The sequence below is a fragment of the Phyllostomus hastatus genome, unplaced genomic scaffold (genome assembly GCF_019186645.2).
Source record: "Phyllostomus hastatus isolate PE091 unplaced genomic scaffold, TTU_PhHast_1.1 phas_scaffold_129, whole genome shotgun sequence".
Lineage (NCBI taxonomy): Eukaryota > Metazoa > Chordata > Mammalia > Chiroptera > Phyllostomidae > Phyllostomus > Phyllostomus hastatus.
The window spans coordinates 28378193-28403476 of record NW_025334009.1 but is presented as its reverse complement, the minus strand read 5'-3'; the positions used below and the strand labels follow the sequence as shown (position 1 = coordinate 28403476).

At 36.3% G+C, this 25284-nt stretch overlaps 1 protein-coding gene across 5 annotated transcripts in view; it reads right to left on the bottom strand.

The window, feature by feature from the left end:
• ATP2C1 (ATPase secretory pathway Ca2+ transporting 1) overlaps positions 1–25284 on the bottom strand; it is a 129249-nt gene that overhangs the window by 64888 nt on the left and 39077 nt on the right. For 3 of the 5 annotated variants that reach the window (XM_045856659.1, XM_045856660.1, XM_045856663.1), the window contains 5 exons: positions 10490–10600; positions 8358–8474; positions 5774–5863; positions 3756–3791; positions 136–197 (listed from right to left, as the gene is read on the bottom strand). In XM_045856659.1, the coding sequence (XP_045712615.1) occupies positions 136–197; positions 3756–3791; positions 5774–5863; positions 8358–8474; positions 10490–10600 (416 nt within the window). Of the gene's footprint in view, positions 1–135; positions 198–3755; positions 3792–5773; positions 5864–8357; positions 8475–10489; positions 10601–10769; positions 10824–25284 lie in introns of all 5 variants that reach the window. The other 2 variants (XM_045856661.1, XM_045856662.1) reach the window with 1 other exon arrangement.

Genomic DNA, 25284 nt, shown 5'->3' with positions numbered 1-25284 from the left:
CGTGAAGTTGTTTAATGTCAGATTAATGACTTCTACCTTATGTTTAACAAGTTTGAGGCCACAGTGTATCATCCCACTAGTACATTCAGTTTCTATTTTTAAGAGTAGACATCCCTATGAGAGACAAGAACATACCAATGGCATTCCGGTGGCATAAGTTTATTCAGTTCTTCAAGAGACTTTTCTGAACGGTATTCCTATGTTAAAAAAAAAAGCAGAACAAAATATTAAAATCAACATTTATAAAGAAATGTAAAATACGTCTGTTTCTAAGAACATATTCCATATCAAACTTAATTAAATACTGATCTCAATCATTATTTTAAAATTTCCCAATTCTAGACCTGACCAGTGTGGCTCAGTGGGTTGGAGTTCATCCCGCAAACTGAAAGGTCTCCCATTTAATTCCCAGTCAGGATACATGCCTGGGTTGCAGGCCAATTCCCTGGTTGGGGACACGCAAGAGGCAACTGATCCATGTCTCTCATGTATTGATATTTCTCTCCCTCTCTTTCTCCCTCCCTTCCCCTCTCTAAAAAATAAGCAAATAAAATCTTTTTTTTTAATTTCCTAATTCTTATCTTTTCCTTTATGTGCAATTACATTCTGCAAATAAAAGCTTGCCCCTTATTAAATGTTGCAGTGACCAATTTTGTTTATTAAATAGTCCCAATTTTATATTTTAATATTCAGTGTGCAAACCTAGGATCAAGCTATTTATCAGAAAATGAAAAGTGATTAGAATGTCCAAAGAGTATATAATTTTTGCTTATTATAAATTAAGTTCACTGAGCCTTAAATTTTCTTCCAGTGTTTAATGATCAAAGAAGTCAAAGACATTTAACTGCAAGCAACATCTGATTTGAGGATTTAGATCCTTGCTAACTGAAAAGGTTTATGGGGTAAGTCTGCTTGAAAAGAACATACCTTAAGCAAGGAGTAAGATGTGGCTTGCCCTACCTTGATAGACACTTTTGGTATCACCCTGAATTATGCATAAGTGGACATCTGCAGAAGCCCCAACTGTGATACTATTTAGTACATATTTCCATGGGCAGTCTTGCTTCATACAACAATACTACTTCTGTCTCATGACTGCACTTAGCACGCCAATTTTGTTTTCTTGTTTACAGACTTCAGTTGTTTTTTTTTTTGTTTTGTTTTGTTTTGTTTTTTTTAGAGAGAAACGGGAAGGAAGGGAGAAAGCAAAGGAGACACACATCGATTGATTGTCTCCTGTTGTGCACCCGAACAGGGGAAGGAATCCAGGCATGTGCCCTGACAGGGAATTGAACCAGTGACCTTTCATTTTGTGGGATGACATCCAACCAACTGAGCCATACCAGCCAGAGTCAATCTTTTGGTCTCAGGTGAAAAAGGGAGAAGTAGTAGTGGGAGTGAAAGGTGGGGAGTGTTTTAAAATGACTGCAGTGTTAGTACAAATCAGAATTTCATACCCATCACAATCTTTTTCAAATAAAAAATGCAAAGTTGTATAAGAATAACTTAGAACTAAATCAGTCTTCACCTGGGCAAGAGGAACAAATGTAACAGTGAGGTAAATCTATAAATATAAAAATTACAAGACATCCCTCCCCAAGGATATTAAGGAATTTGGAAGTGTTACCTAAAAATTCCACAACAGGCTAGAAAACACTCACCAATCTTAGATTCTAGAAATAAATGACATAAAAGCTGCCCAATCTTTATCTCCCTCTTCAGATTTCTTAGCCTTTATTCCTTAAAACTACAAAGATGCCTCCATTATCAAAATGACCATTTAACATAACACACCACCAAAAACCTGATAGCCATCCTTAATAGATGCCTAAAAGTTATCATTTTAAATTTATTGTAAGTTGCATCAGTATATGACTATATAAAACAATTAGCTATTTTATGGCTATGAGGGTACATAATGGGATGGGGAATTAAATTAAAAAGAGATAGGGAAAAAAGGGCAGATATAAAGTAAATATAAAAAGTACTTCCCTTCTAAAACACAGGTAAAAACACAAATACTAAATAATGATAAAGCACTACAAATTTCTGGTATTTCTGATAGTTTTTTGACAAAGCGCTATGATAAGTTCAAGTGACAATACATAGGATCTTTTTTAGCAGGTGTTTTTAATTGCTGTTTATAGAATTTTTGTTGGTTTCATAGGTACCTTGGGAGAACGACTCACATCTGTACAAGAAACCAGATCTATCAATCTGAAACTGGAGTCTTCATAAATGTTTTGATTCTTTGAGTTTTCCATCACTGACCTATCATAAAGATATTTAGTAGATGGTTTCAGCAGCTGCACTTAAAGTGAATGACACACTACCTTTGTGTAAAATTCCACATCGACTATGTTAAAATTGCAATTTTAGGCCCTAGCTGGTGTGGCTCGGTGGACTGAATACCAGCCTGGGAACAAAAGGGTCACCAGTTCGATTTCTGGTCGGGGAATAAGCCTGGGTTGTGGGCCAGGTCCCCAGTATGTGTGTGCAAGAGGCAACCACACAATGGGTTTCTCTCCCTCTCTTTTTCCCTCCCTTCCCCTCTCTCTAAAAATAAATAAATTTTAATTGCAATTTTATGTTTGTTTGGTTTATTTTGAGTGTAGGAGCTCTCTACCAAGACAACAAGCTACTAAGGTATTCCACACACAGTGATAATGTTGTAAGGATCCTTAATGAAGAAAGTCATTCCATGCATGTACAGCATTATTAAAGATACAAAAAGGTTCCAGTTACGGATCCAGTGGGTCTTACTGCCCACATGGCTGAATGAATAGCTGCCTTGAATGATAGCCTGAACAAACTCTGCTGGCCTACTGAGGTCCACCAGCCCTAGGGCAACTTTTGTCTATTTTAAGCAAGAAGATTCCCTAGAAACAGGATCCCTGACAGTACTGATGGATCTCACAAACTTGCTACAGACAATCTGATTCTAACTGGTTTTTCTACTCTGGGTTTCTATAAAGCTAATATACTTACTAAATTAGATATTACTGTAGGATGACAGTAAATATCCAAGGAATAAGTCATGTGAAAACAACCACAATCACTTAAAATACAGTCTTAAGACTCAAAACAACTTCAGGATCATATATATATTACATTTTTCCCTCGACCAGAATAATCCTTGCTTATATCCCTATTAACCACGCTTTAGAACATTTAGTTAATAAAATGAAACTTGTTAACATTGTTCTCAGAAGGTATCATATTTAAATAAACATAAAACTAAGCCTATGTTTGTATTCATGTCTATAATAGTCAATAAAAATCCTGACATTATCTGTACATTATTCAAATTAATTTTTAAAAGGAGTTCCTTTCACATGTTTATTTCACTGTTCCAATGTCTGTGCTAAGTAGGGAGTTTGATCCAGATCAGAACATCCTGTCTATGGAAGAATGAGGCATTTAAACTCTGGCTGAATTTTTCAATTGGAATTTTTTTTAAATCCTATATATATTACTGTGCTTTTTGTTTCCATCTTCTTCAGTTATCTATAACACCATCAAATAAAAAACTAGATTTTCTTTCAAGCCACTACCTAAATCAAAGCAGTCAAGTTAGTCCCACAAACTTCCCTGGAGAGTTGTTTCTGAAATTATTTCATAAATAAATGATAAATTGTTCTGACCAACATTATCATCCCCTAGTAACTACAGATTCTGCCATAAGTTACCTTAGATTTTTTAAGCAATTAAATAAAACATCATTTTCATGTTGGCAAAATAGGCCACCTACTCACCTGAACAAAGGCAACTGTAACAACAATAAGTATTGCCTAAACAAAACAAAACAAAATCCTTTTAAATCACACATTATAACTTCAGAAATAACTGTTAATTGTATCTTATTTTTCCACCTCTATCTGTAGTCCCAAGACATGTGACACTAAGTACCGAGATCACCTGGGGAAGAAATCACAACTTTGCCCCGCTCTGTGGGGAAAACATTGCATCCCCTAAGACAGCTTCTCAAACTTTTTGATCTCAGGACCCCTTAATGCTCTAAAAAACTGAGGACTAGCTTTCATTTATATAGGTAATATCTCTTGATATTTGCCATATTAAATACTTTTTCAATTACTGTTTTAATTTCTACTTATTAATTCATCTAAAAATAATAAACCCATTACATGTTAACATAACATTTTTAAAGAAAAAATATATTCCCCCTCAAAAATAAAAACTGTGAGAAAAGTGGAAGTTTTCAACTTTTCTATTTTTAATGCCTGCCTTAAGAGAAAGCTGTATTCTCATATCTGCCTCTGCATTCAATCCATGGTACTACATCGATTAGGCCAAAGTATATCAAGAAAATCCAGCCTCACACAGATATTGTTGGAAAAAAGAGGAATGCTTTAAAAGCCTTTCCAGATGATTGTGGGTAGTCTTCTTTGCTACTACACCAAAATTAGGTGTTAGCTACTTAAAAGTATTGTGCAGTGTAGAATACAAGACTTTATCAATGAACTTTTCATATCCTGTTATATTAAAAATTGTGTAACCTCATGCTCTGGTCACTTACAAAACACTGACTCACCTGGTTATTCAAATCTTCCAAATGCTAACACATTTTGTAATAGTAAAAAAAATCACATTCATTGAACTCACTACTGATCTCATTAGAATAAAGTCTTAAATACTGGGAAGTTATCTAGCATGTAGCAGCGCATAAAAATTTTGCAAAATTCTATCACTTGAAAACTTGAATTTTATCACTGGCAACAAATTTTGACAGTTGTTTTTCTTGAAGTGAAAGGCTCATTTTACTCACTTTCAAAAGAAGTACTTGTTAGTCTAGTCTTAATAACCAGTTTGTTATCAGTCATTCTTTCAAGTGAAAGGCTGGTTCAGCTCACCACAATCACCATTCCTCAAGACAACCACTATACTTCAATACATAAAAGTCCTTTATGCATACTTTCCATTTACCCAGAATACTAAAAAGGTATGTACTCAAGAGTCAAGATTTAATAAAATCCCTGTTTTATCAAAAACATTCCTAAGAGAAATAAGGAAAGAAAACCATAAATACTAATAGTCTGTTGCCATTGTCTTGACTCAAGCCAAGGCTGTTTTACCCATTGTTGCTTTTGTACCAAATGCAAATATCTACCGTGAAAAGACTGAGATCACCTGGAGAAGGTGATTTCAAATGATGTTTTAGTATCATGAAAATAGTTTTGACCTCACATGTTCCCTGAAAGGGTCTCAGAGACTGCTGGGAGTCCCCAGGCAAGGGTTCGAAAATTGCACATCTATATATTAATTTCAACTGTGTTCTTCAGCATAATATACTTGCTTTAATCAGTGGTTGTAGTTACTATAAATTTTTATACTATAATGAAACAAGGGGCAAGGGGAAAAAAAAAGAGGAGAAAACTTTCAATGAAAGAATAACCTAGCTGGAAAGAGTACAATCTTACATAGTAAATATAATATACATTGTTTAATAATACTTTTAGTTTCACAAACATGAGGCTTTAGTTCACAGTTAGTCAAAGTGTAGTCTCAATTAGAAAGTAAAGCAAACTGAAAATTATTATAAAATATTACCAAATTGTTAAATAATTCTTACATGTGCCAGTCACTGACCCTTGAACACTTTGAGATTACAACTAAAAGCAAGTTGGATATTAACAACAAAAAAACCCCTGAAAAAACATTAATGCATTTCTTAATTCATTTTTCAAAATAAAAGCCAATCCTAATTTATATAGTTAACCAACAGTGTAAAATATGAACATATATATTTCCTTACCACAGTGATACTGACAGCATCATCAAACTGATGCATTAAAACACTGATGACTGCAGAAGCCAGAAGCAGCATAATAAGGGGATTTTTAAACTGAAAGTGAAAACAAACAGCAATTCAACAGTTTTGTATGAATGACAGTTGGGTTCCATCACTGTAAAAGCTTGAAGAAAGAAAAACAATTGTGGCATGATTAGAAATTACAAGTCTACATTTAGTTTATTTATCTCTTCAATTAACAAAAAGTTACACTTAACTATATTTAAGTTACCACTTTATAACATCACCCTTTCAGATAAAAAGAAAATTAAATATCAATACTTAAAACTAAGGAGTTACCAACTTCTTACAGTGCACATGTATTTCAGTATATTAATATATATAGCTGTTTTGGATTTCTACTGAAGCTAGAATAAGTGGGAAATGATGTTTAAGGTAAAGATTTAAGTGAAACACTGGGTCCAACACCTAAATTATTAGCTTAAAACATTCCTCAACATTCCTATACTAAGGAAAAGTTAGTGCAGATTAGAACTCGGTGGTAGACCCACATACCACAGGAATAGCCACCTAGGGCAACAGAAGAACAGAAAGATGCCCTCCACAGAAGCACCCTTTTCCTAAGGCTGCTTTTCCTGATATCCATTTTGGCAGGACCAATAGTATATAAAGAAACAAGACTACAGTTCCAACTCGATCAGGTAGCACTTAAACGACTAAGCACCAGAGCCACCCCACTTTTTTTTAGTGGGACATCCTCTTCCTGAAACGTCCGAACTCTACTGCCAGAATCTCTTCCTCTGATGCAGTGGTGCCAACTGCAGTCAAATCTGCCAAGTACTAGGCTACAAAGAACCCAACCCAGTAGAGAGCCCCAGCCCCTGGATACCACCACTCTGAGGTGAGTGTCACCACCTCCCCCTCCCTTTAGGGCTCCATTCCCTAGTACAGTGGTTCCAACCTTGCTTCATATCAGAATCACTTCTAACAAATGCACAGGTTCACACCAGAGCAATTAAATCAGAATCTCTGGGCATGAGGCCCAGGCTTCAGCATTTTTACAGCACTCCCCCAAGTGACTTTAATGCAAAGAAGACTACAAATCACTGCTTCTGCAAAATAAAACTACAACTGAAATGTGGTGCAGGGCTGACAAACTACACATTTGACTGAATCAGAGTTCATCTGAATCCAGCTCTTGCCAGGTGTGTGTGATTTTTAATCTCTTTAAGCCCTACCCGTTCTTCATCTAGTAAAATAGTACCTTATACCAAACATTGTGGTAGGATCAACTAAGAATGTATATTAAAGCACTGTGTAAACCATAAAACACTCTTCAGTGTTAGATGTTACCATCACACTTTGAGGACAGGCCCATGGTGTTTTTCATTTCTCCTTAAAAAAGCTGTGCCATAGTACTAAGGACACCGCTTGTGGGTTCCAGACAAATGTTTGCAAAACAAATTGTGTTATCTGTAGAGAAGCAGAGTCAACTAATGCTTTATGATTGACAACTAATATTTACTATCAATTGTTGCTCGTACTTAACTACATGATAGGCACGGTTTCATTTCATTCTCACAGCAATCTCATGATGCAGGTACTCTAGCTTTGAAAGAGGATAAAGAAAGTAAAACACGAAATCATACTGCCTAGGGATAAGCTGAATCACTGCAGTTTATAAATCCAGAGGAAACTTCCCGAAGCTCTAGGTAATATGGAAATGTCAGAATACAAATATGCATATAAAAATATTCCATAAAAATAAAACAAACACACACAAGGTTCTCTCAATGTCTAAAAATTCAGTATTTCTACTTCAGACAAATTCCTTTGCACAGATAATACTGGTAAATTGGGCTCATTAACAGACAAGGCCCTTTAGAAAAGTTAAGCACAGATCCTTGTTTAATTAAAAAGAAAAAAATAGGAATCTATGGGTTAAAAGGCATTAGAAGTTTTCTTTATTAAAAAGGAATTTGTCTGGCAAAATAACCCTACAATTTGATGAAAGTTGGCAGTAGGATTCTTAGAACTTTTCACACTAACGTAACTTGCTGTCAAGATAAGAAAAAATCCTATAAGTCTTTCTGAAATGATTAGGCTATTGATAAAATATTATTAAAAATAGCTATCATCTATTGATAGCTTACTATCTCCTATGATCATTATCCCCATTTATAAACAAGGCTCAGAGGATAATAAAATCATACAGATACTACCAATAAAGGAGAAATATGTACCCAGGAGGTCTGGATTCAAATTACTAAACTTACTTTTACTAATTTTCTAAGCTGACCATATTACTTTAAAAAATATTAGCATTCCTATAATTAAAAAGTGTAAGTTAAACATCTGCAAAGGAAACTACTATTAACAGTATCACCTCTGTGTGATATGTCCACAAACCCTGGAAGATTTGTATACTAAAAGTTACAAAAATTCCAACCTAACAGTATACAAATGGAAAAATTTAGGTAAAAAACATTTTAAAAGATTATTTCCTTTCACAAATAACTTAACAAAAGTAACTACACTGAGAAAAATACATATAAATTACACAACAGAGGAAGAAATAATATCTCACCTGAGAAATATATTTCTTCCATAGTGGCTCATCTTCACTGATGTCAAACTCATTCCAGCCATGGAAGGCTCGCCTATGACTTACTTCACATTTGTTTAGACCATTCTGCAGATCCGCCTATTACAATTTACATATAAAAGTTACTGAAAAGGTTGGCAGAGGACAATAAAGAAAAACACAAACGAGTACCTACTGTATGATACATTTATAGGAACTTCTACAACAGTGAGAGCTAATATATGGGGACAGAAAGCACATCAGTGGTTGCCTGGGGCCAGAGGCATACAGGTTAACTGCAAAGGAACATAAGGGAGTTTCGGGGAATGATGAAAATGTTCTGTATCTTAATTGCAGTGGTGGTTACATCTGTCAAAATGCAAACTGTACACTAAATATGGATATGGTCTACCTTACGTAAATTATACTTGGATAAATTTTTTTTTAATGTAAGCAATAAGAGTCTAATGAACAAAAACAAACAAAAATGGTTTCCTGTGGGGGGAAAAGGAAGAATAGAAACCAGCCACTCTTACAAAAAGCAAAATATCAGTATATTCTAATTATCTTTCTTTGTTTTCATTGTTTTGTTTTCTAAAATTAGTTTCTCCAAAAGAACATTAAATGGGCTAGAACGACCTTCCTTGTTCTCTAAATCCTATCAAAACTTTGAAGATGGTATTTATTACCTTTTCCCCTTGGACAGTATTATACAGGGCAGTATTTTGCCCTGTATAATGGACTCCCATGTATAATGTGCACCCACATTTTCAGCCCAAACTTTCAGGAAAAAATCTTTCATTTTAATTTTTTAATTCAATTACTTATTTATTTATATTTCGATACTTTTTTTATATTATAAAAGAATTTCAGCATTTATTTTTGAACATATTATGGTACAAGAAATTTTATTTAACAAATAATGACAAAACACAAAAACAGATACAAGGTATTTCAGGTACTACTTATTTATAATGTGTATCCTTATTTCTTTCTCAAAAATTTGGGCAAAAGGGTTGCATTACACATGACAAAATACTGTATACAATTAATACAGGCAGAAAATCTGTGGTTCCTAATTACTCAAAACGATGAAATTGAGAAGAACTGGTTATTGGGATACTTTATGTTCTATGAATACCACCTACATTCTTTAGCCACTGTCTCTCATAATTCATTATTGCAACTATCATTAAAGAATGAAATTAGCCCTGATCAGTGCAGCTCAGTTGGTTGGGCACTGTTCCACACAGGGAAAGGCCACTGGTTTGATTCCCGGTCAGGGTACCTGCCTGGGTTGTGGGTTTGGTCCCTTCTTGGGATGCTTGAGAGGGCAACCGATTGATGTTTCTCTCTCACACCCATGTTTCTTTCCTCCCCTTCCTCCCTCCCACCCCCCTCTCTAAAAATAAATAAATAAAATCTTAAAAAAAAAGGAATGAAATTACCCACACCCCTAAAATAATTAGTTTCTCTGGCCAAAGTTTTATAATGCACTCCAATAATGAAATCTTGCAACACTTAAATAGATTTAAAATAAGTGGTTTTAAAACAGAGTATAAATAGAACAATCAAAAAAGAAAACCCTCAAATAAAGGACAGGCAATATTTTTAATGCCATCATTAAAGTATGTGAATTCCTAAGGAAAGATAAAAAATATTCTTTTCTTCATGTTTTATTAGATTGCACTTTTCAAAATTAAAAAGATTAAAGTTTTTTGCAGTTCTGAACTTGTACTTAGCTTTTACTTTAGAAAACATTAAAAAAAGATAAACTCCTAATTCTATTTATGTTAATAGTTAATTATTTTAATTCAACTAATCCTTACACAGTACTAAAAGTCCTGGTAATGCTAATGATCTAGAGTGGCATTGTCCAATCAGGTAGCAACCAGCCACATGCAGCTATTTAAATTTCAGTAAATAAAAATTAAGTAAAATTAAATTCAGTCCCTCCCCTAAACAAGCCATGCTTCAAGTATTCAATAATCATGTCTAACTAGTGACAACTACAATGGAGAACACAGAAGAGAGTACTTCTGTCCTCACGCAAATTCTATTGGACAGCACTTACGTAGGGTCAAGGCAACTGACCTTACTATATACTCCTTTCTCCCTGCCCCCCAAGCACTTACTTGGAGAATGCTTACAACTTCACTGACTGGTAGTTCACTTGCTTTCTTTGATGTCAATACAGGAATCATTGTCTCATTTTCACCATTAGGAATTTTTTGAAAACGTGCAACCTAGAAAATTAAACCAAAGGAAAATATTTGTATATGCCAAACATTTTTATGCAGTCTAGAATAAATAATAACTCAAACATCCACAGCAACTTATTTTCCACAGTTAGAAAACAAGTATTTTCAGACTAAAAATGAGTATCTAGTACTAATAAGATAATTTTATACTAACCATGTGCTGATTTTTCCAGAAAGCACATTTCAAAAATTAGGCCACCACTGCCAGCTAGAACACAAAATAATTTTCACATTAAATTAAAAAGATGCTATTTCTACACCAGTGTAATGAGGAAAAAGTAAAACAGATGTCCTGTCTGGCAGATCCTAATGATTGCATGTAGTCATAATCCTCTAAACTTACTGTGTTTAACACAAAGGACAAGGAACAGCTACGCTTTTGCCATTTTACTGCTCCTGTTGGTCAGTTCATTTCTTAACTGTCCAGAAAGGATACCTAGCTACTCTAATGAAGCACCAAAAGAGCAAGTTAGATTTAAAGTCCCAAACAAGAGGAAAAGCAAAAAGCAAGAGAGACCAAACAAGCACAGGATGTGCAGGTTAGTGAAGGGACTGTGAACAAGTAGAGCAAGTCCCAGAGATGATGGTAACCATAGTACCTAGTTATGCAGCTTCCTAAGTATGTACCTAGCAAAAATTGTTTAACACACTTCTAGAAATAAATCCTGAACCCAGACTTGTCTTGGATCCTGTGCTGAGTTCTTTACTGATAAAAAAAAAAAAGTTTTGAGTAAGTAGGAAAAAGAGAGACAAAAAGTTCACCACTGAAACTTTCAAAGAAGAAAACACTTCAGTTGTCACACATCCACTGATTAAAATAGTACTGCAACTGAAGTGACCACCTTACTGCTGAGACACAAGTCTTTAAGTTTTCAGGTGAAATGTTTTCAATCTTGGATAATCAACATGTTTAAGATAAAATATTCCCCTAAATTTTTTTAAGGCAACACTTCTTTAAGACAACAAATGAGATGAAAGAAGGATAATTTTTAAAGTTTCTATTATTAAAATGTCATTTTGGAGGCCTGTGCCCACAAAAAATTTTTTGCACTTATTTCATAAAATGATAAACAGCTGTGGAGAAAAGGATCTCCTCAGAGTGACCAAGTTCAGAAACAATTAAATACTACGTGTTTTTAATCTCATTTATTAAAAAGGCATTGTTAAATGTAAGAAGTACCTTAAAAGAAAAGAATAGTATTTTTCTACTCTTAATGGCAAGATATTAGTGACTACAAATTCTGAGGAAACTACAGACAGGCTGAAATCTTGAAATTATTTTATAGCATGATACTTTTATATAATTTGAAAATTTAAAACCTCTTTTAAAAGAAACATTGGAAATTTCACAAAAGATATACAGATGTTTTAGAGTCACTGTATGCCCTTATTTAAATCCCATCAAACCAAGTAGGACAGCAGAAAGGCTACATGAACCATCCCTCAGTTAAATATTGGAGAAAATTTCCACCAAATGACTTGACTCTTAAAGCAATGAGACCTAACAAGTCTGACATGGTTATTTTATCTTGTAAGATCAAAAAACAAAAGCCAGAAGGATCAATATGTTGATTTTGCCTGCAGTGACAATGTGACTAAGAAAATCTTTTGGAAATCTTTTATTTCTAAGATTCCTGTACCTCAAGTCTCTTCATATATAAAATTGGGGATAAAAAGTACCTAAAGTTGTATCATCCATTAATATAGCATTTGAACCACTAGTAATAAGCACTCAAATGGCTATTTTTTACCCAAACTATTTAATATTCATATGTGTATTTTGATAGTACAAGGAGCTCAACACAGAACTAAATTACTAATCGGAGATTAACGAAGCCTGCCCTAGCTGGGTAGCTCCGTTGGTTAGAGTGTCATCCGAATATACCAAGGTTGTGGGTTAGATCTCCAGTCAGGGAACATAAAGAATCAACCAATGCATTCATTTAAAAAAAAAATCAATATTTCTCTATCTCCCTCCCTCCCTGAAATCAATTTTAAAAAGATTAGTAAAGCTACAGGTGCAAGAATTTTTCTATTAAAGTATACTTCTCTTTCACTAATTGTTAGAAATTGCCATTTCTAGTATCCAAGTCGCAAAACAAGAGCCTTATTCATAAAATCTTTTGAAAGTAATCCTCTGGTAGTTGGTGCATAGATAGGGTCTATGTTGGAGCATATTTTATATAAAATCCCTCAGGAACAGTTTATGGGCTTAAAAACAGCTAAAAAAAAATCTCAAGAGAAATTAGATTATTTCATTTAATGAAGGATAAGATACTGAAGGGGCATGATGATAACTCTCTAAATACAGAAAGAGCTTCCATATGAAGGAAGGCAACACCAAAACCAAAAGGTGAACTTGTAAGAGACTATCTTCTGAAGTTAGAACGAAGAGTGCTGCATGTGTCTGGCAAAAGCTGGTATTTTTGAAAAAGCAAGTATTTCAAGGAGGATATATGTTACTAAACATGTATCTTGGATAAATGTTACTAAAAAGTTAAGATGAAGACTGAGAACTGACCACTGGACTCCAGAATGAAACACAGGGTCAAGAGCTGGGGTGGGAGGGAGTTGTTTTTCTTTTTTAACATGGAAGAAATAACAGCATGTTTGTAAATTGATCAGAATTAGAGGAAAAACTCATAATGCAGATGGGAAATGGAACAACTGATCAAGTGATATTTCTGCCTCAATGAAAGGGAATGAAACCTGGAGAATTTGTAGAAGGGTTAGCCTTAGATAAGGGAATGGAAAATTCATACAAAATTACAGGTGAGAAGGCAGAGTAACACAGGATGCAGGCAGGCTGGTAGCTGTGGTAGAGGGAAGATATGGAAATATTTTTCTGAGAATTATTTGGATTGAAGAAATCAAGAGGGCATAAAAGTCAAAATGAGGCCAAATAAGTATGTGTGCCTCCTACCCGGCCCTATAGATCATACTATGGAATTTTTGTCTTAATCCTAAGAGTAAAAAGGAAGACCTTGAACTGTGGTTGTAAAAAAGAAGAAAGGAAAGGAAGAAAGGAAGAAAGAAAAAGAAAAGACAGGCACAAGTTGGAAAATAATAAAAGTGAAGGGTAAGACTGGTGAGACTACACCAGTTTGGACACTAGCAAGTGAGCTGAAACAAAAGATCAGTGTAGTTTGGGTAAGGGTGGTAGGGAACAGGAATACGAGCCGAGGTAAAAATGACAGGACATGATAATAAACTAGATGCATATATTGAGAATTACACTAGATTTCTAGCTTTCTTATATGCTAAATAATAATTCTATTCACCATGGTAAAGAATATTGGAAGGCTCTTTTCAATAAATGGTGCTGGGACAACTGGATGCCACACAAAAAGAATAAAACTGGACCCCTCCCTCACACCATATATACAAATTAACTCAAATCTAAATATAAGAGCTTATACTATATGAAACTCAGAAGAAAATACTGAACTTAGATCTTCTTGACCACCATTCCCTAAACATGACACTAAAAGTACAAGAAACAAACAAAAAAAGTCTGAACGTTATCAAGATTTAAAATTCTTGTACTGCAAAGAACACCAAAAAGTGAAAAAGACAACTCACAGAACGGGAGAAAATATTTGCAAGTCATTTACCTGATAAGGGCCTTGTATCTATAAACCCCTACAATCCAATGACAAAAGGACAATGGGATACCACTTCAATGGGATACCACTTCACTTGCACTAGGATGGCTAAACTTAGTAAGACAGACAGTAAAGAATGTAGAGAAACAAACATTGTTACACTGCTGATGGAACCATCAAAAGGTGCAGCCAATATGGAAAAATTTGGCAGCTAGTTTATATTATTATTACTAGGCTTTCATGTAAACATTTAATTTTCTCTGATTAAATGAGTGTTTTCAGATGAAAAAAATCTTTGAATGGTTTACTAATGCTTCAATTTTGAGAATTATACAAGATCACATAAATTTAGTTGAAAGTAGTCATCTTAATCATCTGAAAGTAAACCATCTAAAGACATGCTATGTCTTTCTCACGTTATTATAGAAATCCACTATCTACGGTCCCAGGTATCAAGCACTAGGTATTATTTGCTAATCTACCTAAACTTAAAAATACCCTGGGGTTCACCATATCTTCATTTCTTCATAGTTGCTTTACATTTATTTCAAATAATGGCATTTATTAGATCTAATTCATGCAACCAATTAGCAATTATTAAAGAATAGACCATACATACAACCACCAAGTTCATACATCTATATACCCTGCAGAGATAAATAATTCAGTTTGGAGAGCCAAGTCATACCAAAACCACACATATTAAAAACTGCTGTAACACAAATTACCAACAATGATAATTAAGTCTAAAAATTCAGAGGAAAAGACTGTTATAACCTTCAGTATTCTGGGAAAACTCTCCTCAGCTAAGCCATGAAGAATTGTTGGCAAAGAATGGCTAAGACACACCCAGGAAATATTCCAAACACAGCAATGGAAATCTAATTAGTGTGTGACTAGGCCAATCTGGTTAGAATGAAATAACTGTTTCATTATGCATCTCTACCTCTACTAAATGGCCCAGACCTACCCAAATAAGACAAGCTTAGAATTTTTCATTGGATGCATTTAAAAACTAATTAGAGACAAGTGTAAAAAAAGCAAAAATAAAAGAAGTGGTTTATCCAGCCCTCCACAGTACGGAACTACCTGGAAAAGCGAGAGTTGAGTCTCCAAATTCATGCCATGTCCTTTGAGCCAGTTTACTTGTACCTGGAAAGTGAGACTTTCAGGTGCTTTTATCCCATGCCTCTGAATAAACAGAGGAGACCTACTAGAATAAACATGAACAAACTAACACTGGGGCTATTGAGCAGATTAGCTTCTTGCAGTGCTGAGGAATCAGTCACACCAGTCAACTAGCAATGTGCTAGACTCACCTACTTCTCAAGAACAAGCAATAGATAAGTTGCTCTGAGCCTCAGAGGATTTCTGAGATGAATCAAGACTTAATCATTTGTGTTTTCCAAAGTTTGAGCAGCTGACTTATTAATCCTTAGCTGTGAAAGGCAGGGTTGTCTCTTCTTGAGGATGACTGGTGTTGAGCATGGGCTAAAGCAGGACATATTTCCTCTACATTTTTCCATTTCTTCTAATTCCCACTCTTTGGGATATCCTCACATATGGTAACTCTAGGAGGCACAGATGTACTTATTTATTCAGAGTATACACCATAAATAACAAGTATGAAGCAACCAAGATTTCAATTGTTTTTTTAACTGTTATTTGTAAGGCAGCCCTCCTCTAATGTAAAAGTGGGTTAGGAGATGAATGGTTGGGCATTCTATGGATATTTTAGTGAAGTCTTATGGTGCCCCAATAACTGGACTCTGAAGCTTCAGACAATGGGATGCTGGCAATAGCAGACCATGCGCTTCTCTGCAAGTAGTTAAGTGTGGGTATGACCTGGTGCTTTTTGCTGAAGAGCATGAACTAAAGTCATAATTAATTCTGTCATATCAACTAGGAACAATAATACTAGAAACAAATGTTACTAAACTACAGGTTTACAAGTCTTTACAAAAAAAAAATATATATATATATACACACACACACACACACAAATACACACACATACACATATATATAGCCCTCTCAATAAATTTGTTGAATATTGAACATTTAAAATTTTTTTAAAACTGCAGAAACTTTCAGGTCTTTAGGATATACAAATAATTCAGTTAAATATGGGTCCTATATGCATCAGGCCTCATCACAGACCTACTAAATCCAAATTTGGGTTTTATCAAGATTCCCAGGTGATTCACTCATATTTTATAGTCTAAGCACTGTTATACATCAGTTTCCAATTCTTGTTCAAATTAAAATTACTTGGTGGCAGCTGTGAATTAAATGGTATCTCCCCCTTCCCCAATTCACATTGAAGTCCTAAACCCTAATGTAATAGTATTGAGATATGGGGACTTTGTGAAGGAATTATGCCCTTTAAGAGATATCAGAGAGACCCAGCACACCCTCTCCATCATGTGAGAGCACAGCAAAAAGATGGACCTCTGCAAACCAGGAAGAGGGCCCTCACCAGGAACCAAATTGGCCAGCACCTTGATCTTAGACTCCCCAGGCCTCCAAAATTGTGAGAAATAGATGTCTGTTGTTTAAGCCACCCAGTCTATTATATTCTGTTATAGCAGCAAAAGCAAACTAAAATGGGGATTCTTTTTTGTTTCAATCCAAGTGTCTAAGCCCCATCCCTAGAGAATGTGAATCATTAGGTCCGAGGTAGAGCAAAAAATGTATTTTTAGTAGCTCCCTAGCGTGGGTCAAATGTGCAGCCGAAGTTCATAATCACTGACCTAGAAAATGGGGCTAAAAGGTATGGTCAGATTAAATGCAAACATGAGAGTACTTTTAAAAGGTAAATACTTTCTAAATGAGCTACTGTCATAGGTTTATAAACTATCCCTAGCGAAAAATCAGTTTTGCAAATTCTGTCACTTCATGAAGCACATGGACAGAATTCTGATTTTAAAAAATAAATCAGCAAAGGTAGCTGAAATTACCCACCAGAAGTCAAGCCATGGGGAAAAATACAGTAACTTCATCTCTGTAGAGCTCAGGAGTGTTAAATAAGAGTTATTAAGAGTTTTCAGGTCAACTCAACAATAAATGTTTTCCAAGTTTCACTTGCAAGTAATCAGAGAGACACCTAATGTCCCCAAAAATCTGGTATGCTAGGTATTAAACTTGAAAAACCCAGGCACCTCTCCACAGTTGTTTTAATAGCTAAAGCATGTAAAAGTAGGGTTATCCTAGGAGCTCTGAGAAGCCAACCATACGATGCTATTACATAAATGTGAGGAGGCACTTACAGGCAGAAGAAAACAGTAGTAACAGTGACACAGTAGTTTCGACAAGACAATACTGATGACAGCAGTTCCAAATGCGAATGGATCATAATGACTTACAGAAACCAAACAAACCCACTCAATTTAAGAAGCAACTGCTTGTTGATTAAAGCCAAAAGTAAATGACACAAAACAATTCCACCTAAATGTGATTGTAATTGACACAGAGAAGCTTACATGCATAAAAACACACTCTAGGTAGAAGGGAGAATTTGCACTTTGAGCACTTATCTTCAAGCTATATTTTTTAACATATTTTATTGATTATGCTATTACAGTTGTCCCATTTCCCCCCTTCTCTCCCCTCCACCCTGTACTCCCTCTCCCACCCACATTCCCCCACTTTAGTTCATGTCCATGTGTCATACTTATGAGTGCTTTAGCTTCTACATTTCCCGTACTATTCTTGCCCTCCCCCATCTATTTTCAACCTACATTCTATGCCACTTATTCTCTATACCTTTTCCCCCTCTCTCCTCCTCCCACCCCCATTGCTAACCCTCCATGTGACCTCCATTTCTGTGGTTCTGTTCCTGTTCTAGTTGTTTGCTTAGTTTCTTTTGATTTTGCTTTAGGTGTGGTTGTTAATAATTGTGAGTTTGCTGTCCTTTTACTATACATGTTTTTTCTTTATCTTCTTTTCTTAGATAAGTTCCTTTAGCATTTCATAAAATAAGGGCTTGGTGATGATGAACTCCTTTAACTTGACCTTATCTGGGAAGCACTTTATCTGCCCTTCCATTCTAAATGAGAGCTTTGCTGGATAGAGCAATCTGGGATGTAGGTCCTTGTCTTTCATGTCTTGGAATATTTCTTTCCAGCCCCTTCTTGCCTGTAAGGTCTCTTTTGAGAAATCAGCTGACAGTCTAATGGGAACTCCTTTGTAGGTTACTGTCCCCTTATCTCTTGCTGCTTCTAGGATTCTCTCCTTTGTTTTTACCTTGGCTAATGTAATTACGATGTGCGTTGGTGTGTTTCTTCTTGGGTCCAACTTCTTTGAGGCTCTCTGAGCTTCCTGGATTTCTTGGAAGACTATTTCTTTTGCCAGATTGGGGAAGTTCTCCTTTATTATTTGTTCAAATACATGCTCAATTTGTTGCTTTTCCCTTTCCCCTTCTGGTACCCCTATAATTCGGATGTTGGAACGTTTAAAGGTGTCCTGGATGCTCTTAAGCTTCTCCTCGTTTTTTTGAATTCTTATTTCATCATGCTTTCCTACTTGGTTGATTCTATCTTCCTTCTGGTCCACTGTATTGTTTTGAGACCCAGTTTCCTTCCCTTCACTATTGGCTCTCCTCCGTGTATCTTCCTGCATCTCTTTTATGGTAACCTGCATCTTTTCATCTAATTTGTGCCCAAAATCAACCCATTCTGTGAGCTTTCTGATCACCAGTGTTTTGAACTGTGCATCTGATAGGTTAGCTATTTCTTGGTCACTCAAAACGATGAGTTCTGGGGCACTGATTTGTTCTTCTATTTCAGTCATCGCTCTCTCTCTCTCTTTTTTTTTGGGGGGGGGGTCTGGTCGCTCTTGTTATGGTGAGGGGCGGAGCCTTAGGTATTCACCGGGGCTAGGCACGCCAGTCGCTAGATTGCGACGTCATATGTGGGGGCGGGGGCGGGAGTGGGAGTGGGGACGGGAGGAAACAATGGCGGTAGTTCCGTTCTCCTGGGATCTCAGTCCCTTCTCTGGGATCCTGGGCTGCGAGCTCTGCCCTGGTCCACTATCGCCGCCTCACTCGGTCCGCCAGCGCAGCTTGTGTACTCAGGGACCACCGCTGCGTTCTTGCGCGCCAGATGGCTTTCGCGCCGAGTTCGAGCCAAGTTTTCCCTGACCTCCGCACACCACGGACCCGTGCCCGCCCGGCTCGTCCTCTCCTACCAGTCTGGATGTACGGATCTACCTCAACTTCTTGGCTGTCCGACTTCCATTCAGATAAATCCTCTATCAGTTCTGAGTGTTATTCTGGCTGTAAATTGTTGTTGTTCTAATCTTGGTTTTGCGAGGAGGTACGGTGCGTCCACCTATTCCTCCATCTTGCCAGAAGTCCAAGCCATATTTTGTAGAAAGGACCACGGCACTATTATCAGTAGTGAATTTTTGTCCCAAAGATGACCAAATGACTCCACGTTCTTTTAATTAATCTGGTTAAGAACAAGACAATCACTGTTTTTCTGTAATGCTCTCTAAGTGTACTTATATCTATCTACACTATCCTATGTTCAACTGGGAGGGGTAACAGTACAGCACAGCAGCCATCTAACCAAATATCTTCTTCAGATCTGAGAAGACAAGACAAGACAAGGTCCCAGGTCCCACTCCAACTTCAAGTACAACAGCTTTGCTTTTTTAATGTATTTTATGTTTTGGCTTCAGGGGAAAAAAACAACTGGTATTTAAACAAAGAGTTTACGCCTTTAAAAGGGAGGAGCAGATTGAAAACCTCCAGTACAGGGGTTCTCAAACTTATTAGTGAGCATCAGAATCACCTGAAGGGATTGTTAAAACACAGGTTACTGGGCCCCAACGTGAGTAAATCAGTATGTCTGATGTGGGTTCTAGAAAGTGCATTTCTAACTAGTTCTCACGAATGTTGATGCTGCTCGTCCAGGGACCACAGTTTGAGAACCACTGCTCCAGTCAAGATCAGATCAGACTAAATCACAATTTATAATCCCAATTCTATGCCTTGCCATCTGTATAACCCGAAACAAGTTACTTAACTTCTCTGAGTCTAATTCCTCAGCGGAAAACAGATAATGCCTATTTGGATTTCAACAAGAACTGCAGAAACACCACTTATAAGTATGTGGCACAGTGCCCACATATGGTGGGTTTTCAAGTACTGGCTCCCTTCCCCTAAGGTAACACTAATGGTAAAACATTTATGCATTTGCCTCACCCCAACTCTACATCTTTACAAGGGTATGACCTGGTTTTTGTCATCTTGACACCCTCTGCAAAGTTCCTAATAATATTCAGCATCAAAAGTACTATTAGTCTATCTTGTACAAGGACTAGGCAAGTCCATGTCTTTCACCTTCAAAAAAACTGAGATCAAGGTTTCCAATCGCCAGACACTGTATTTTACTGGCAAATGTAGTGGCCATGCAAGAAGGTCTAGCTGTCCCTCATGAAGCTCTCCAAGGATCAGGCTGCTGACACAGAGTACAGCAGAAGCTGGCAAGTGTCTCAAAGTCAGCAGGTCTCATCAGCTTAAAATTACTGTTCAGCCAGACCAATGAAAAAATGATGGCATGGGAAGGAAAGGCCCTGTAAAAACATTCTTATAAAATACTGCATTACCCAAGGATTAGGTTTACAATCGATAAAGTCCAAACTGAAGCACCAAACATATCTCGAGTGACGTACGTAACTAAGTATTCAGAAACATCCACAAATGTCTCTTCTCTACAGTTTGCAAGTCCCTATTTTTTCTACCAACTACATCAGAAAAAGACACCAACACAAAAATTCAATCTTATCATCTAAAAGGCAAGATGGAATGTGGTCATTCTCAAACTTTAGTTTGTCTTCACAATCAGCTGGGATTGAGGTGATTAAAAATAGAGGTGTTACTAGGTATTCTTGGCAAAAAAAAGTTGAAGCTGAACCTCACCAGTGGTAACTTAGTCTAGAGCAATAGCCCTCAGCTTTTAAATATTCTTACAGCCAAAAATCCAGACCAATTGCATCAGAATCCCAAGGATAAGGCCTTTGAAATCTCCTAACGTGATAATGTACAGCCAACACTCTTAACCTACCCATCAATTTACAGAAAATAGAGAAGCACATTAAATTACTTCAAAAGAATGCATTCAGCAATTTCCAGGCTGTGGGGAATTCTACAGGACAACCAACCTGATTTTGTCAACAAATAAAACTACAAGAAAAAGAAAAGAGGAGACCTTTTTGGACTAAGAGCTATTTTAAAAATAAGTCAACGAAGAGGAAGAACAATGTTATTTGTCCCACTACTGGTGATGTTAATTTTCATCACAGTGGCTGAAGTGGTAGTGAAGATTTTTCCCACTATGAAGTTACTAGTCTTCCCTTTATATATAATAAGTATCTTATAAGGAAATATTTTGAGGCTATGTAAAATATCATATACCTTATACTTTTGCTCACTTAAACATCTGGCTAAAACAATCATAACTCTAGTGATTGCCAAATGATTTTTTCTAATACCGTCCATTCCATCTACTTATTAATTTGAATCCTCTTATTTATTTTATTGCTGGAATTGTCCCAGTTTTAGCCAGTGGAGAGCCTTGAAGAGGCTGCCTGCTATGTCCTTTTAACATGTTCTCACCAATTTTTGAGCAATTCCTTAATTTTTGGCACCACAAGCTGTTCTAAGCTTAGCTTATCTTCCCTGCCCCAGGATTCGAATTAGCTATTTCTCCAGAGAACCTTGGTTCCTTTTATTAACGAATATTATTCAGAAGTGTCATAGCTTCAAGGCCTTCACAATAGACTATATACACATACACACAAACACCTATCTACCTATATTTTTATCTATACATATGTTAAAAGCCATGCATACTGAAGCTGCCAATTCCAACCTAACTCTTCAGATCAGTCCTTTCCTGATCCTTATTTTTACCTCTTTCTTCTTACAGTGAAAAACCTGTCTTTCATTATCACCATTATATATATATACCAATTTGCTCTAATCTAGAATACAGAGTAGTTTTGGAGTTCTAACCATATCATTGTGGGGAAAAAATTACTAACACAACATTTGTGTAGGGGTTTTGTTTTATTTATTTATTTTTTTTGCCTTCAGTCTTAGGTTTATTTATAGTTCTTTTTGTCAACAGCCTTAGATTACATAGTCAAAATCCTGTATTCCAACCTTACTGAAGTTAGTTCTCCCTATGCCTACCCTTCATTTTCCATGCTTACCTGCTAATAAATTCATGCGTACCAGAATACTATGTACTTTCTTAAAATAAAAAAAAAGGTAAATAAGTAACGAATATTACAAGAATCCTACCAACCTTCCTTTCTACCTATCTAGTTCATTATACATTCGATAATGTTTTGCATGGTGGTAAGTGGACCTTTATTCTCACAGATTCCGTCCATGTAACTCTGGTGTTAATGTTGGCAGGTCTCTGTCACCCTTCTGGCAATTCCTTTATCCTACTGGATAGAAATCTGCTGTTAAAAACAATGGCCCCTTTGCTCAATGGTTAGGTTTATTTTCTGTAGAATTCACTACTCAATACTTTTGTTTCTGCTAACCAATGACCTAAGCTGCTTCCAAGGACACAATCAGGGAAATGAATTTTTGATCAGTACCCACTAAAAAAAGCCATGTTTAGAAAAATCAACCCCCAGCAGGAATAAGAAGCGCAGGCAAGAAAACACCACTTTTGTACATGGACAATAAAAAGATAAAGAGAACTGAGGAGTCAAGTTACACAGAAAGCTAAGACATCAGACATTCAGACAGGCTCCCACTTCACCCATCAGGCAACTTGAATTCTGCCTGCACTGGTACCAGCTGTTTCCCTTCCAGGTCAAAAGAAACTGGTACTGCAGTACACACAGCCAGTTTTGATAAAGAGTAACAATGGTTTTGATAAACAACAAAAAAAATAAAAATACAAATCTAAGCTTTAATTAGGCTTCAACTCTATTAAACAATCACATTCTGACTCTGCCCCCCAAGGAAGCCATTTGTCCTACCTCACTTTAAATACAACACTAAAAGGAAATGTTATTGGAGACCATAAGATTCTGTTAGATACAGTTTACTTGACACAGACAAGTTTGCTTTACATGTCCTAATAATGCTGCCTTCTCAAAAAAAGGGTGATCTCTCCTCTACTGTTAGTAAGATATACAACCAATCTCTCTCTTCAGATAGATAACTAAATAAAAAGCCCTAAAACACACCGCTGCAAGTGGCCTGTGTGGGAAAAGAAGTCTACCACCCAGTCCGACTACCTGCAATGCCTGCAGCCCCTCTCTACAGAGAAGAGGAAGCAGGTCCAGCCTTCCACGCTCCATGTTCTACAAAGCTTTCAGGCCTCATTCCTTCTGAGTCTTCTTGTAATGTCTCCCTCACAACTCTGAACTAACTACTCACCCCCTAGAACCCCACTTAGCTAGCTATCACAGCTCCTCCAAACACGTCTTCTTTTCTCCACTACACTGTAAGTTCAATGGCTCCAAAAACTGTGGGTCACACAAACCTGCAGTGGCCATGCCTGGCACACAATTGGTTCTGAAAAACTATTAAAAGGAAAAATGAATACTTTAACAGACTTCTTCCTTAACTGTTTCAACTAAAACTACATACCTAAACAAAATTGTACATGCCTATAATTAAGAATTAATTAACCCCAAGAAGTTCATACTTAAATCTTTTCTTTCTTAATTTATACTGGGGGAGGGGAGTACAAATGTTGTCATACAAAGTAGCTAATGAAGTCAAAGAGATTCAGTGATCTAATTGCTTTCACTCAAATGCTAATGTTCTATTTGTTCTGCATTACGAATAACTGCAGAATACTTGGATGGTTCTTGTTATTTGTTTATGAATAACTGGGCTTCTTTCTATAAAAATACATGTTCCCATGCTAAAAATATGCCCTGAGAGAGGTGAAAAGTGAAAGGGCAATCAAAATCCTCTTAGTCAAGCAAGTCCCGGTTCCTCAGCAACTATTTATATAACAAGTAATTTATATAATGTCATCAGTAACTCACATGTATATTTTTAACTCCTTGCTTCAACCTTCAATTCTTTTATTAAGGTATAATCAAAGACACTGCAAAAGAATACTACTGAACCCAAAGTGTCCACATGCAATATGGCATGAATCTAATCTGAATGAAGTTTTAGTTGTTAACTATAGGGCTTTAACCCTGAAGTGTAAAGAACAAAAGTTTCTAGCTATGTAACTTTCACAGGATGCTTTCCTTTTAAAAAATGAATCATTTGCCTTAAAGGATATGCAAGACGTATAATGTTTTTGTAATTCTGAAGCTTTGAGTTTTAAACAAAGTCAAGTTTAAAACTCCTGATTCAGTATACCGTACTTTATAAATATTAACACAGTAGCAGCTGGAGGAAGTATAATAAGAAAAGGACTAGCAGTATTAAAAGGAAGAGATGTACACTTTTCACCTTGTTAACTGCCAGGGTTGATGCTGAGGGGTTTACTTCTATTACTTCGTTCAGTCCTTGAAAAACTCTTTGAAAAGACATTATTCTTTTCCTATTTTATAGATGAGGAAATTAAATGTTGAAGAAAAATTTGTCCAAGGTAAAAAGAAACCAACAAAATTATTAAGTGGTATAACCAGAAATTGAACCAATGTGTAACTCTAAAGCCCTCTTTCTTAATGATTATACTATATTTAAATTGATCAGCTAATCCACAATTTTTAAAGTAAATCAAGTTTAGCCCTGGCTCAGTGGATTGAACACCTGCTGCAAACCAAAGGCTCACTGGTTCAATTCTCAATCAGGTCACATGCCTGGGTTGCAAGGTCCCTGGTAGGGGGCGTGTGAGAGGCAACCACACACTGATATTTCCCTCCCTCTCTTTCTCCTTCCCTTCCCCTCTCTAAAAATAAATAAATAACATCTTAAAAAAGAGGGAAGGGAGGGAGAGAGAGAGAGAGAAACATCAATGTGCAGTTGCTGGGGGTCATGGCCTGCAACCCAGGCATGTACCCTGACTGGGAATCGAACCTGCAACACTTTGGTTCGCAGCCCGCACTCAATCCACTGAG